Source organism: Ciconia boyciana, chromosome 22, assembly GCF_034638445.1.
Source record: "Ciconia boyciana chromosome 22, ASM3463844v1, whole genome shotgun sequence".
In the NCBI taxonomy this organism is placed as follows: domain Eukaryota; kingdom Metazoa; phylum Chordata; class Aves; order Ciconiiformes; family Ciconiidae; genus Ciconia; species Ciconia boyciana.
This window is the reverse complement of record NC_132955.1, coordinates 6,992,341-7,007,959: the sequence shown is the minus strand read 5'-3', so window position 1 is coordinate 7,007,959 and position 15,619 is coordinate 6,992,341. Positions and strand designations below refer to the sequence as shown.

Here is a 15,619-nt window from a genome sequence, read left to right as displayed (position 1 = left end):
AACATCTTTAAAAGAGGCATGAATTTAAAAGCTTTAACCATTTGAAAAGCAATGTCCCTTAAAGTGATTCAGGCTAATTACACTACTGTTATTGTATTAGAGTAATTAAGCTTTTTTGTAAAGAAAGGCTTCTTTCAGTCCTGCCTTTTCAAGGAATAAAACAATAAAAAATTAATTCTCTAACTCTTTTCACGGAGGTAAAAGTAGATCAGTTCCCAGAAGCAAAGTCAGTAGAAGCTTAAATGAAATTTCCTTAACTCTGGTTCTCCAGTGTTTTAATTATGAAGAAAAAAGGGTTCCAATGATACATAGATAAGATAAATTCCCTGGAGGGGTCTAAACAAACATAGCATTGCAAAATGTAATTAACCACTTTGCCGTTAACTAGTTGTTGTGAAGTTTCTGAAGTCGGGCAATGATTTTATCCTGAGATTACTTACATTGACTTTCTCTTTAATAAGCAAACTAAAAAAAATGAACATTATTCTGAAAAACGTCATCCCCCCCATTTTTACTGCCTTTACTGTTAGTTAACTAAGTCAGATGAAACCTGTACTGTTTCCTAACAGAGACAGCTTTCAAAGATCAGCATAACCACATCGGTAGTGAAGATTTCTTTTGCTTGACCTCAATATGGAAACTGTAGTTTGAATGTTGCAGGGTTAGGCCCAGGCTATTAACCAAGCCAAGGTACCTGTTCCATGTGGAATAAGCTTTAAAACCCTTCATACATTTGGTGATTTGGAGGAAATTTTCTCCAATGTGTGGAAATTTCACTGATATGAGGGGAGGTGCATGTATGTGACCTTGGGATATAAGCAATTTATGCAGCACTCTACAAGGTGAAATCTTCTGGAAAGGGACACATCATCCTCACCTCACTTGGGCTGTCAGATCCAGCATGATGTATTTACCTCTAACATAAAGATGTGTCCTAAGGGGTTATTTTTTTTCCCTCTAAACAAATGTGGCAGTGCAGCTCATGCTCACTGTTCTGTATTCATGTTACCTCCAGTTAAGCTAGATCTTCCTCTGAGCCCTATATAGCATCTTAAAGCATAATAATTATTGTTATATGCTCAAATTTGGCTTGTTTATTGTTTTGGGATTTTTTTGGCTCAAAGTGTATGAACCACAACTGCGAAATATGTTTCAGACATGATGTTGAATACAAATGTGCCATTGTCCAAGGCATATTGCAAGGGCATCTAGGAGCGTTGGAGAGTGCAGCAAAAGCTGGGATAACTTTGCAAGATCGTTTCTGGGGAAAAGAGTCAAAGGTTGTGTGGTGTCAACCTTACTGCCAGTACAAAACTGAAAGTGGAATGAACTTTCCTCAGAACTGCACTAGGCTTCACAGAATCCCACCTGAGAAGGGAATTGGATCATGAAGCATGAGTAATCCCTGGGAAGAGGCATTGGAGGCAAGTCACACAGGTAATTCAGTTGGCAAATTGTAGATATTGTCTAAGTTGACAAACATTAAAAAATCTCAAGGCAAGATAGATCAAATATTTGCTGTCCTGTGCACTAGACAAAGAATAGCTCATCTCCTAGACCAGGTCTAGAGAAATCTGAGCTCCAGCCCCCTTATTCCTTCTCTGATAAATGGATGTTACTCCCCTTTTTGAAATTCTGTCAGCAGCTGTGGTGATTCATCTGACCTGTCTTGGACAACTGTCATAAGGTGAATTCTCCTTGCAGATAGCTATCTTATCCCATTGAGTACAGATAGGGTCTGGACAATGTAGGTAGACTTGTCAACTAAATTTTAAGCAGATACTTTTAAGTAAGTGAGATGAATCCTCTCTCTCTGCATTCAAATGTGCTACCTAACAGATCTCATTGCCTGAAAAAAAAATCAGTGAACAACCTTGCTTGCTTGCTTGGTTGTATACTTGCTCACTCGCTCACCCTCTGCACCCCTAATTAAAGTGGCTAAGGGCTTAAAGTTATGTGGCATGCACCCCTTTCCCTGTTGCCTTAAACCAGCCAATCACATATTAATTCTGACAGTTTTACTAAGCAAGTCAGCTACCTGTTGCACCTCTGCAATCTTTGACAAGTCCTCAGGTGGGATTATTTGGTCTGAGGAGAAAGCAATACTTACTGAGCTTGATTTCATATTACTCTGGGGTAAACACCAAAAAGATATTTAAAACATTGTTCTGTGAAAATGATTGTTTCCTTGTGTTCAGTGTGAAAGCAGCTTAGGCAGCTAGCTAAGGTGAGGCTTGTGCATTACAAATATCAAAATATTGACAGGCAAATTGCATCATTAAAGATGGGGGTAAAAACCCAAGTTTTTATATTTATAAAAATATAAATATTTATATTGAGCATGGAGACCAAAGAAACACTTCTGATTTTCCAATAAGAACAACTAACACTGAGGACAGATACTTTGCAGCTTCCACAATATTTATAAACTCCTTGAAGATAAACTATTGTTGATTTTAGTGTCTAAAGTGTTACATAAAAGTGAAATGTTATCTGCAACACAATCTTTTTAGCAATCAGCAGGAAATTTGAGCCTCCCAAAAATTCTGCAAGGAATAACAAACATCTCTAGAACACAAATGTCTTTTTTGTATCTGAAGAATCCATACCTCACGTCATCTTTGGTGATTTCAAAGCTAGCTTTCCCAAGAGAAGGTTTCCCACAATAGCTCTTCATCATCCATATCACAGGCAAGGAACTAGTCCAGTTTCAGAGAAGAAGAAACTCCAGAATCTGCTAGGTATGTCATTTCAGCCTTCCCACTGACATAAATGCAAGGATCAAAATAGTTCTCTGGCCCTTCTGAGGTGTTCTTGGTGTGATTAAAAAGGTAGCTATGTTACAAGATGGAAAATAAATTGAGTAGGTCTGCAGTTGCATGGAGAATCATTAGAATGAATGAATAAATGAGGAAGTGGAAGGAAGGAAGGAAGGAAGGAAGGAGGGAAGATACAGGACATCTCTATGGAAATTCCAGTTGAATGCATTCCATAGACTGAATATGTGCTGGAACTGAGACTGTGGTTTATTTTAGGGAGAGCATCATGATCTAGTCTTTGCTTGACTTTATTGACAAATCCCCAGAATGGGTCAGCTGACTAAACACAGATGTGTAATGCCATATGAGATTTTGTGGTGATACATGCCAACTGACTCCAGCTGCTGCTCCAGACGAGCATGATACAAAGGTTTTCCACAGATGCTGTGTCACATCTCTCAGCTCTATAGTGGGATTATAGATGGATTATGAATGGACATCTAAAAAGGTACTGGGCATCTACATTTAGTCAAATTATGCTCACCTGTTTTGACTATAATCAAAGATTAGAAGCATTGCTTACATGAAGACACCTAGAGTGCAGATATGTAAATTTAGGTGTGGAAATTCTGAATTGAATCCTCCTGTTTAGAGTCAGATGAGCTGAATCTTATGGCTGACTGTTTTCAAGTACATACTGGAAGACTTTGTGCAAAGAAGATTTCTACAGGCGCAAACTTATGCAAGAAAAGGAGCTGAATAAATTCAATGGACTATTGTATTTGATGAATAACAATAGAAGATCAAGTAGTCTCTTCTGAATAAAAATGTCAATGAGTAATAACTAGTTCACCTAGTGTTATTTCTTTTGATTGCATGCTACAGGGTACCAATGGAGCAGAAGAATTCTACAACCACTGTGAAAAAATTTTACCTTGTTGGTTTTACTGAAAGTACCATGCTGCAGTATATTCTCTTTACAACTTCCCTCATAATCTACGCAATGTCTTGGCTTGGAAATGTCACCATCATCACCACAGTAATCACAGATCAACAGGTCCACAAGCCTATGTACTTTTTGTTGGGAAATTTAGCCTTCATAGACCTCAGTGAATCCTCAGTGACTCTGCCCAAGATGCTATGGGACCTGCTGTCTGAGGTTAAGACCACTAGTTGTCACATTACACAGATGTTTTTCTTCCATTTCACAGGAGGTGCTGTGGCCATCCTCCTCATAGTGATGGCTCTGGATCGGTATGTGGCTCTCCATAAACCTTTGCAGTACCTAAACATTATGAATCACAACATTCTCCTAGGGCTGGTAGCAGGAGCATGGCTAGTGGGGTTTGTTCATTCTATTGTGCAGGTAGCACTGGTCATTCAGTTGCCATTCTGTGGACCAAATTTTCTAGACAATTTTACTGTGATGTCCCACAGGTAATCAAACTGGCCTGTACAGATATCTATGTGGTTGAGCTACTCATGGTGTCCAATAGCGGACTGCTTATAATTCTCATCTTCATTGTCCTGATTGTGTCATATGCTGTCATCCTGGTCGAAATCAGGACACATATCACAGAGGGGAAGCACAAAGCCTTTTCCACTTGTGGAGCTCAAGTTGCAATTGTGAGCATCCATTTTGTACCCTGCATCTTCATCTATGCATGTCCATTCAAAAAACTTGTGGTGGACAAGGCCACGTTGTCTCTATACAGTCATCACTCCAATGCTTAATCCCATAATCTACACACTGAGCAACACAGAGATGAAGAATGCCATCAACAGATTACTCAACATCTTTTTCAGAATGAGAAATTCACAGCTGTCCTTCTTTTCTTAGGTGGTTGTTTTCTTTTACAGAGAAATGTAAAAACAAAGCAGATACTGTCAACTTAATAATTGACTTTTGCTTTAGACAAAGAAGGAAATTTAAATAACAATAACAAGCATGTGACTGAAATGACAATGCTGTCTCTCAGTATAATAACTTCCTGGGAACCAAAGTGGTTGCTGACTAATAAGACAGTGAACATGCATTATAAAGAAAATCAACAGCAATAGCAACAACAAAAAGGCTTCTTTTGTCTATTATGGCAGCTCACACTACTAAGGGTTCAGTTAATTTCTAAGTTTCTGATTTCTAATATATTCTAGAGAATTTATGTATGGATGTTTCTGGTTTTCATGTTTTCATGTGCAATATTCATGATTGGGTGAAAAAATGCAGAACATCATACAACTTCACAATATACATGAAGATATTTTTTATTGTTTCTTGAAGAATGTAAGTACATATTCTATTTAAAATTTTCCTCTTTCTTATAAGAAATATTCTTTGTTCAGATAAATGCATTGCAATGAAATACTGATCATTTATCATTATTACAATAAAAATGTGTTCCAGGAAATAAAGCAGCAGTGAATAGAATGCAAGTCCACTGCACAAGAATAGAGGTCTTATTCAGTTAATTTCCAGTTATTTTATTTCTTAATTGATGCAAACATAGCCCAAGGTAGGACAGACAAAGGTTCATCACTGACTTACTCAGAATTTAGCATTCCTTATTGAGTATATGGAGACCTGGACAGCCTATTCTTGCAATTTTGTCACATCATTCATATTTGCAAGGTAAATGGGATAGATATGGAGTGGGAAGTCAGCCAGAAAACACATTTTTACTGTGTTTTATTTTTACTGAGAGAAAGAATTCTCCTTAAGGCATTGCTTGCTTGCTTGCTTCCTTCCTTCCTTCCTTCCTCCCTCCCTTTCCTCCCTTCCTCCCTTCCTCCATTTCTTTTTCTTTCTTTCTTTCTTTTCTTTCTTTTCTTTCTTTCTTTCTTTCTTTCTTTCTTTCTTTCTTTCTTTCTTTCTTTCTTTCTTTCTTTCTTTCTTTCTTTCTTTCTTTCCTTCCTTCCTTCCTTCCTTCCTTCCTTCCTTCCTTCCTTCCTTCCTTCCTTCCTTCCTTCCTTCCTTCCTTCCTTCCTTCCTTCCTTCCTTCCTTCCTTTCTTTCTTTCTTTCTTTCTTTCTTCTAATATTTCTACTGAATTTCAATTTACTAATAAAATATAAAAATTTAATTATTGCTTCAAAACACAAAATTCTCAAGAGTTAAGACTGCATTGGGTGTATTGGGTGTATTGGGTGTGGTTGGGATGGAATTAACTTTCTTCATAGCAACCCCTATGGTGCTATGTTTTAGACTGGTGACCAAAACATCATTGGTGACAGACCTGTGTTATAGTTATTGCTGAACAGTTCTTACACAGTGTCAAGGCCTTTTCTGTTTCTCATGCTGCCCCCATTCCCCGACAAGTAGGCTTGGGGTGGGCAAGATATTGGGAAGAGACACAGCCAGGACAGCTGACCCAAATTCTCCAAAGGGATATCCCATACTGTATGACATCATGCTCAGCAATAAAACTGGAGGGAGTTTTTCAAAAGTAGCCATTGCTCTGAAAGCGGCTGGTCATTGTTCTGCTGGTGGTGAGAGACTGCTTTTGCATCACATGTTTTTTTCTTGTTTTTCTTCACTTATTGCCTATCTCAACCCAAGAGTTTTTTCCTCATTTTTGCCCTCCCAAAACACAGCACCATGCAAGCTGCTATGAAAAAAATTAAGTCCATCCCAACCAGACCCAGCTGAGGACAGCAGGAAAGATCACTTAACTTTATGTGTGGGTGTTAGCTCTAGATTAAAACATTTAGAATGGGATTCAATTGCCTATACGTAAGTGCCTTAATCTCTTTGAGGTACCCTTGGATATCAATGTAGTGCAATTGGCCCTGGCTGATGTGGCAGAAGACCTGTGGGAGTCCTCTTTTTCAAACGAACTGACAGCTCAAGGACAGATAGAGCACTCAACAGTGTCTGAAATGTCGGTGTGAGCGAGATGTTTTCTTAGCATGACTTAACATGTCATTTTAGGCACTATAGATTATCTTTCCTAATCTTCAGCAGACTCTACAGATAGAAGTAAGTCTCTAGTAGACTTTGCGTCAGATCTGCTAATGTTGTGTGGATGTCTTGGATACCTTGGATACCTTAACACCTCTGAAATGAAACTGAGATATCTATGTTTGCACAACTGAATCCTCCTTAATTTCTGTGCTTAAAGGTAGATATGTATGCATGAAATATGTGTCTAACCTGTCAATGGTTGGTTAACCTAACCAATCAAATGGTATCTAGTTAATATCAGCAAAAGTCTACTGAGACTGTCACAGTTCTAGATCACATGACCTCTCAGGAGAGGTTGAAGGACTTGGGTTTGTTTAAACCAACGAAGAAAAGATTAAGCGAGGTCTAACAGCAGCCTTCAACTTCTTGAAGAAGTGTTACAAAGATGATGGAGTCAAACTCTTCTTGCTAGAGGTAGACAATGTAATAGGGGACAACGAGCACAGGTTTTGGCTTGGGAACTTTAGCCTGGACATTAGGAAGAACTTTTTCAGTAGCAGAGTAGTATGCCACTAGAAAAGATTGCCAAGAATGTCGGATATCCATCCCTGGAGTTTCCAAGACTCATCTAAACAGCCCATGGCTGACCTGATCTAATCTCAATTATCAGTATTCCTCTGAGGGGGAGATTTGGATGAGAGACCTACAGAGGTACTATGTCACCAACATTTCTGTGCTTCTATGATTCTGTGGTCTGTGGAGTCTGCAGTCTGAATTTCAAAACTACTGTAGTTTAATATGTCTGTGCCTGAACTAGTCATTCTATATCGCTTTTCTGAGTCAAGGCAGACAAATAGTCACTTTTTGGAAGGGATTTCTCTAGGCATTTCAAATATTTACCTTAGGATGCTTACCCTAGAAATAGTTATGTCATTACATTTATTTTAAAGGGAGTCTCTATGACTAGTGGAGCTATCTACAGTTTGGACCTGCAAAATTAGATAAATTGAATACCAAACCATAGGTCCTCAGTATTTCAGTGATGATTCTTGACTTAACTGAATGATATATTTGTGAACACTATTCTTTTTCAATAACAGTGTAGTATTTTATCTTCTTTAATGAACTCGATTTCCACTGTATGCTTTTCTTTATTTTGAAATGTTGCCTTTTGCAGAGCTCATTGTTCATATTTTTGAACATTCTTTTCTAATACAAAGGAGAAACAACTATAATTTTACAACAAAAACTGGGAAATCAAATACAGTGATCACACTGAGTGGCACTCATTGGTCTGATTCATTTGCCAGCTCATAAGCCTTCAGCCTAGTCTTCAACTGCTAGCTCAGAAGGATGCAGATCTCCTTTAAGTATTTTCTCACACCTGGACATCTCAGAGACTTCGGAGTACCTCAATTGACAATAAATGCCTATCTTAAAGAAGGAAAGGAACGAAAACCCAGTAGTGTCCTTGACTATATGTCAGTGTAGAGAGTTAACTCACAAGTAGACATCTTCATGTGTCCTTATTGCCTCATAAACTGTCACTCTGGTCAAGATGACACGTGTCGTGGCACAGAGAGCATAAATAAGATATATTCACCTAAAATTTCTTGGTGAGTCTAGTTGATGTGGTGGAACCTAAAGAAAATAAAAGCTCTTTTTTTTTTGGTGGATATGCACAAACATATTACTTGTGGTTACTCCCTAAAGATCAAAATCTTTAAAATTTCCGGAGTTAATTTTTACTGAAATATAAATTAGATGAACTAACTTTTAAAGTAAAGATGCCTCAGAGTGGTTACCTAAGATAGAAAAGCAATGATCAAAAAATATAATTTAAAAAAAATAATTCTGTCCTTCTCATTGTACTTCTTGATTACAGGATTGGTTTCAGTCAACTCAGTGATTTCTCTGTGATAGCTGTGTGGTACTGACTCATCCCAGCAGTCTTGACAGTATGTCAGGGAGCTATGGCCTTCCAGATCTTTTCTGTGACCCTAAAACCCTCACGTTCCTTAACCTGTAGACCATAAACATGTCTCCTCAAGCATGCCCAGTTGCTTTAAGAAGACTGATCTTATCTTCTTAGTGGTTCATCTGATACAGACAAACCCAGTCTACAGGAGTATAACATTCGAAGTGTGAACAAACAAATAAGACAGATACAGTCTGTCAAATTGAATTAATTGCTCCTTTGGAATATAACTGTACAGAGTAAAGAGGAAGTGTAAACAAAAAATTAGTAGATAATCAGTCACAATATACTTATGAGAATCAAAAATTTCCTGGGTATCTTAATAAAGTCATCCAAATGTGGAAGTATTATTCAATATCTGAAGGAAGGCTTTCAGGTGGCTATTAATGGCACAAATTAGAGGCACAGACATTCTTTGGGAAACACTGTCATCACACACTACTAAAATCTTACTTGGGAAAAAATGGAAAGGGGAAAAATATATATGACTCTTTAAAACAAATAAGGCAGGAAGAACAAACTTCTCATAGGCAAGAGAGAAAGCATAGGAAGATGCATTTTTAAACCCAGGAAGAATCTCTTATGACCCTAGAAACAAGTCTCCTGATAGGAGATACTTTCATTTCAGTATTTCTCAGGTTGTAGACCATGGGATTCAGCACTGGAACAAGCACAGTGAAAAAGATGGAAGTCACTTTGTCCAGTTCAAATGTCTTGAAGGGCCGAGCATAGATGAATATTCCTGAAATGAATGTTATGCTTATTGCCATTATCTGGGCTATGCAGGTAGGCAAAGCTTTGTGCTTTCCTTCAGTGACTTGCCTCCCTATCTTGACTAAAATTACAGTGTATGAAATGAGGAGCAAGACAAAAATTACTATGAAGAGCAGTCCACCATTTGAGACCATCAGCAGCTCCGTCAGGTAGGTGTCAATGTCAGTAAGTGTCCCCTTTCAGTACTTGTGGAACATCACAGTGGAAATTGTTCAGGGTGTTAGGACCACAGTAAGGTAAAAGGAGAAGCAGAGCAATCTGTGTTGCAGAGTGAATGAATCCACCTGCCCATGACCCTGCCGCTAGACTTACACACATAATTTTCATGATTGTCAAGTACTGCAAGGGCTTATGGATAGCCACATACCGATCAGCTGCCTTCACTGCAAGAAGGCAGCTATGAGCACCACCAATGAAGTGGAAGAAAAACATGTGAAGGATGCATTCCTTGAATGGAACAGTTTTGTGCTGGGAGAGGAGAGCTGACAATAGAATGGGAGTATTTACTGATGATTTGGTGATATCTGTGAATGCTAAGTTGGCCAGGAAGAAGTACATGGATGTGTGGAAGTGGTAGTCAGTGATAATAGTGGTGAGGATGGTGATGTTTCCCAAGCAGGTCATCAGGTAGACAATTATGAAGTCGGTGAAGAGGAATTGCTGAATCTTAAGACTGTGGTTGAAGCCCAGAAGGACAAATTCCATCACAGAACTGGTTACATTCTGTGGCTTCATTCGTTAACATCTGAGCATGCCTAGGAGAGAAACAATGTAGAAGGGAGGCTAAGGAAAGTAAGCTTTTCAATACCAAGAGAGATAATCTTTTCCCTCCCCTGGCTCAGAAACCCCCATCCTAGAAACCTCATTATATCCTTGCACTATACAGTGGAAATTTTGTTCAGTGGAGGTAGTCTCAGTGTTAGGAACTGTGTTTTTTTATCTTCAGTTTGGCTCCTCTGCATCTATACCCTTAAAATGTAATTTTATAACTGGTTGCTATCTTCATAAATAGACTTCTGTTTCCCCAGCAGTGCAGGCTTTGGCCCTTCCTCAGTGAAACTGTGCTATCTCTAATATTTCCATTTTTCCATTCACACATCAAGAGCCCTTATTCCACATAGGACTGCTTTGTCTGCAGTCTCAGAGTTGCCTGATTCCTCTCCTCCACAAAGGACTTCAAAGAGAAAACAAAATAAACAAAAAACCCACTCATACATCATTCTATCTAAGCATCAAAGTAGATGCTAGGAACAAAGTTACTACTATGAAATCTACACGAACTTTCCTGTATCTGAACAAAAATGGTTTTGTTATAGCCACTAAGGGATTCCTGCTCTGGCAATCATTAAGAAAATAAATACTTTAGAGTATTTTATGATGTAGGACTGTTTACTGTGCTACTCCTGTGCTAGCCAAAGGGAAACAGGATGTATTGTACATTCTTTACTTTGCAGGCATGTCTGTTTCAGGGCAAACAGAGGCAATCTGGAGAAAAAAAAAAGAACATTTCAGCAAGCAAAAGAATGCCTAGTTTCTTGAATTTCTCTCCAATACTGTAAGACAAGCAATCTGAAGAATGAGAAAAGAAGCTGTTACAAGGCCCACTGGGCTCTTCATCACATCCTGCAGGGGAGTGTGCCCTGGACTTTACTTTCAGAGAGGACCCGGGGTATGCAGACTGCAGTTCATTTCACTTATAGAGGCACAGGCACTTCATTCTACTTATCTCAGATACCTGAATTAAGATTATTTCAGTCATCCTCTGAGTGTGTCTAGTTCTTGTTGTTGGTTCTAAGCAGACCTTGATGATTAGCTCAATCACAAAAGTGGGACTGTCTTTCTAAAAGTAAAAGTTCAAAGTAATTTCAGGTGTCCTAAAATACCCAAGACGTTTACACTGGGTTGGCAACTCTCATATATGATTTATGGGTGACACATGCCCTTGAGGTATGGCAGCTGGAAGTCAGATGGCATGCTTTAGACATTTCTGTTTAGGAACCTGGATCCCACCTGCAATGTCTTTCAGATAGATATATTGGACTCCACCTCTCTCGACCTCAGCTCTCAGCATCTCTCGACCTCAGCTCTCAGCATCCTAAATCTCTGTACATGAACTAGTTGTGCAGTCCTGTTGAAGTCAAGGTTGAGGAAATGGCAGCTGCAGAATGTGATCAATTTGTCCTAGTCCTGATACCTACCCTAGGATGAGAGAAACTATGCTCTGGGAGTGCCTGTTTCTCACCACTGACTCTAATGAAGCCAAAAGGCTAGCTTATATTTGGATTCCTATCCTACAGGTAATCTAAAGATATGTGACCAGTATTCTACCCCCTAACCCTACAAAGAGGCACTTTTGACAGCCTTTAGGTGCCCAGCGCTCATTCCAGGACAAGAAAGTCTTCTATTCTGCCCTACCTGCTCTAGTTCACCCTGTTCCCCCTGTGTCTGTAAGGACTCCCTGTCACATCTCAGAGCTTTCATTTTCACATCAGACTCTCTTCTCTCTGATTCCTTTTGCCATTCAGTCTCACTCCAGGGATCCTGCACTCTAGCCCCTATTTCTTTCTTTGTCTTAAATTCAGTGACTCACATGCCAAAACCTTCGTATACTTTGCCATTTACCAAGTCTGTTTCCAACCCACCAGAAGGCAGAAGTTCCTCGTGCCCATTCCATTTTCTCTGTGTGTGCCAATTACCTGCCCAAAACATGTGAAATCTTAATTTCTCCCATCTGAAAATGTGAGGTGGTGTGCATTTCTCCAGGCATCCTTTATGCTCCTCCCACACTTCCTCAGAATCCCTGTGAACTCTTCTTGTCCTCATAAAATGTTTCATTTTTACCTCAGTTCCTGTCTGTACTGATCAGATGACAGATTCTTTTATGGTATGGACAATAAGCCTTGCTTGCTGCTGCTTGCTTTCTTTTCTAGGGGCTGAAGTTTTCAGAGTCAGTTGGTTTGACTCAGTTTGTGTGAATGGTTGGAATGGACAAAGCCTGAATCTGGGACATTTCCTCTTTGTGTATGCATCCCCTGGCCTGGAGAGTTGGATGTTCAACTCGGAGAGAAACCACAGCATAAGCCACATCACGGATTGCCAGAGAATTTGGGCTTGTGCTGTGGTTGTGTCAATAAAGAATTTAGAGTAATCTATTCCTCGCTTATCCTATTTGGATTTTCATTTGAAACAATAAACTTCTGCTCATAGATGCTCTGACTAGCAATACCTGTTTAATTTGCTGGTCACAGTTTGTGTGCTATGTTTCCTGAAAACAGAGATGTCAGGGAGCAGGAATAGTTGCCTGGTCCACAAGGGAAGGCAAGCCAGGGGCTGAGAGTGACGGCAAGGCAGACAGGAGCAGCCCACCTCACCAGCAAAGGCAGCAGTCCCACAGTACACACAAAAAAAGAGCAGAGCAGAATCATTCACAGTAACCAGTCAGCCAACAGCCCAGTGATTGCCAGAGGGAAAGGGATGCCAGGGAATATGACACCACTAAGCTCAATGTGACAAGTGGACCAAGTGAAGGATAAGCTGTGTGAGGGAAAGTTTTACACTCACACACATATGCAAACACACAATTAACTGAGAATTCCCAAAATTACCGTTCCAGTGAGCCAGCATAGTCAAGTCCATAGGAAGATGAACACTCTCTAGCCAGTCTCAGGACTGGGTTCTTGGGTGGCAGGTTGGCACCAACATGTGAAAGCTTCTCAGGTGCCCTGCATCTGCATGCTGTAGCAATGTTACTCTCCTATATTTACTACAGCAGATATCAGTGCAGGCCACCAATCAGAAAGTCCACAGTGGCGTCATTCCAGCAGTTTCAGACGTTGTTCTCTTGTCACTTCTTGTTCCAAGGTTGTTGACGTCATTCAGCTCCTGTTTGCACTGTAACTTGGCTCTTGGACAAAACAAGGCCATGATACTCCCGTGTTAGCTAGACAAGTCCATAGTAGTGAAGCAGGTTGAAATTTAGGCCAGGAACTCAAGTAGTTAAGGTGAGGTAAAAACAACCAGATACAAGGCCAAGCACAGCATACCTGCAGCATAGCTAGGGCAAGAAACAAGAAGGTGACCTAAGCTTAAACACTTAACTCCTGACCTAATTTGCAGAATGGAGTTTCCAGATGAGGTTTCCCACAGCTTTCTCATAACTTAGATGTTTCACGGCAGATTAATACAAGGTTAAACAACCCCATTATATCAGTGCTGACCTTGAACACAGGCAGCTAAACCCTTGGGGAAAGGAGAGAAGAGACAGCAGAGAAGGATTACAAAGAAGGATGTTACAGGCAGGTCAGGGCACTTAAAGCCTGTTACTGCACCCAGAGTCTCATCAAGTCTGAGAAAGTCATCATGAGTAAGTTGGGAGCATTGGCTGAGGAGTCCCTGACATCTAGAAAGGCCAAGCTGGCCAGCAGAAAGTACATGGGGTTATAAAACCCCATGACATGATGGTGTCATGATGACCATGACGATGGTGAAGTTCCCCAGACAAGTTGTGACATAAACTATGGAGAAAAGCCTGGAGAGAAAATACTGTAAAAAGAGTTGTTTGTCCTCTCAATCTTCTTTCTGTTATGTTTTCTGAGGACTGCACTGTGCCAGCTGTTAATCTCAGACCCTCTCTCTGAAACACCTGTGAGGTTTGCTAACAGGATCAAGAAAAAAAGCAAACCAGAACAGTATTGTTTGGGAGATTTAGGGATTGTGTCAAAAGGGAATGAATTAAAAAGTTCATGGTTTATTTTATTCTGTAGATGGTAATCCCACAAGCACAAGAGGCTCAGCAAATCTCCTTCTGTGCTAAGCTCCATGAGCCTGAATACTTTATGTGACTCCCTACAGTACTGACTTAGATACCAGGATCATGGTCACCAGTAAAACCTGGCTAATCAATAAATTTTTGGCTCATTAATTGTGCTGATTAATGGTAAGTGCACTTTAGTAAAAAATAATCCATTTGTCAGTTCACAGCTACAGAATCAGCAAATTACAGAGTCATGTAGGAGGAAGGGACCTCTGGAAGTTTCCAGTCCAGCCTCCTGTTTAAAGCAAATTGCTCAGGGACCTATCCAGTCAAGTTTGGAGTATCTCTTAGTATCTCTGTTGCAATGCCACAGCCTTTCTGGGCTCCTATTCCAATGTCTATCCACTCTTGGTAAAAGAAAGGTCTTTTTTTTAAACTGAGTTGGGTTTTGTCATGGTACAATTTGTGTCTTATGCTCCTCATCCTAATGCTGTAATGGGGAGGCCAAAAATGGGGAAATTACTCCAATGAGCTCCCACAAGTGTCGAACAGAAGAGAAGGATCACTTCCCTAGACATGCTCACTACTCTCGCTATTACAGCTCAGAATGCAGTTGGACTTCCTTGCTGCAAGGACACACTGTAGACGTACAGCTAATGTGCACCAGGACACACAGATCTTTTTCTACAAAGCTGGATACTATTTGTAGCCCTAACCACCCCCCCACCCCCCCACGCCCAAGCCAGCATTGTTACATAGTGTTACTGTATCCCAGATAGAAGACTGTGTTTGCATGTTTTTAAACTGGCGAAGATTTCTTTCAGAGCATTTCTCTGGCCCATCCAAATCTTTCTGAATAGCAGCCTGTCTTTCTAATGGGCATAAATTGGTTTAATCTGTAGTTGTCTGCAAGGGTGATCTCTATGGGAGGAGGTAATGAACCTCTATGAAAGGAGGTAAGTGTCAGTCAAAATCTGATTCACGCAGCTCTGAAACCAATGCAAACAACCAGGTGTATGTGGGTCAGGGACACAGGAATTGCACACCAAACCTTTACACATTCAGAGAAGCACGTGGTGTTCCTGGTCAAACATGTATAAAATAAGAGCTAGCAGCCAATACAGGATGGAGATACACTTTTGGTGGGTGGAGGGTGGGAGAGGATGCTACATGCAAAGGGGTATATGTACCCTGAACGGACAGCAGTCAGTTGATAAGCCAGACCACAGCGTGTAGAACCTGTGACAGGACTATGACCCATGAGCTACTCATGCTGGAACATGGAGACCCATGAATGGACTGAAGTGCATCTATATGCCGTGTTGGATTGGGTACATTATGAAAAGAGTGCTCCTGCCTGCTAAAGTGGCAGAAAACCAATAAACTTAGGGTGGCAAAAAGAAATTGCTGTGTGTACAGTAACAGAAAATGGTTATGCATACCACTTCAACCTCC

At 40.2% G+C, this 15,619-nt stretch overlaps 2 protein-coding genes across 2 annotated transcripts; one reads left to right on the top strand and one right to left on the bottom strand.

Annotated features, from left to right (window-relative positions):
- Nucleotides 1-3,651: 3,651 nt before the first annotated feature.
- Nucleotides 3,652-4,599, top strand: LOC140662646 (olfactory receptor 4D1-like). Its single transcript, XM_072886215.1, is given in 3 exon segments — nt 3,652-4,171; nt 4,174-4,466; nt 4,468-4,599. Coding segments are annotated over 3 exon segments (945 nt in total).
- Nucleotides 4,600-9,197: 4,598 nt separating this feature from the next.
- Nucleotides 9,198-10,146, bottom strand: LOC140662645 (olfactory receptor 4D1-like). The gene is given in 2 exon segments (XM_072886214.1): nt 9,198-9,587; nt 9,589-10,146. Coding segments are annotated over 2 exon segments (948 nt in total).
- Nucleotides 10,147-15,619: the final 5,473 nt, after the last annotated feature.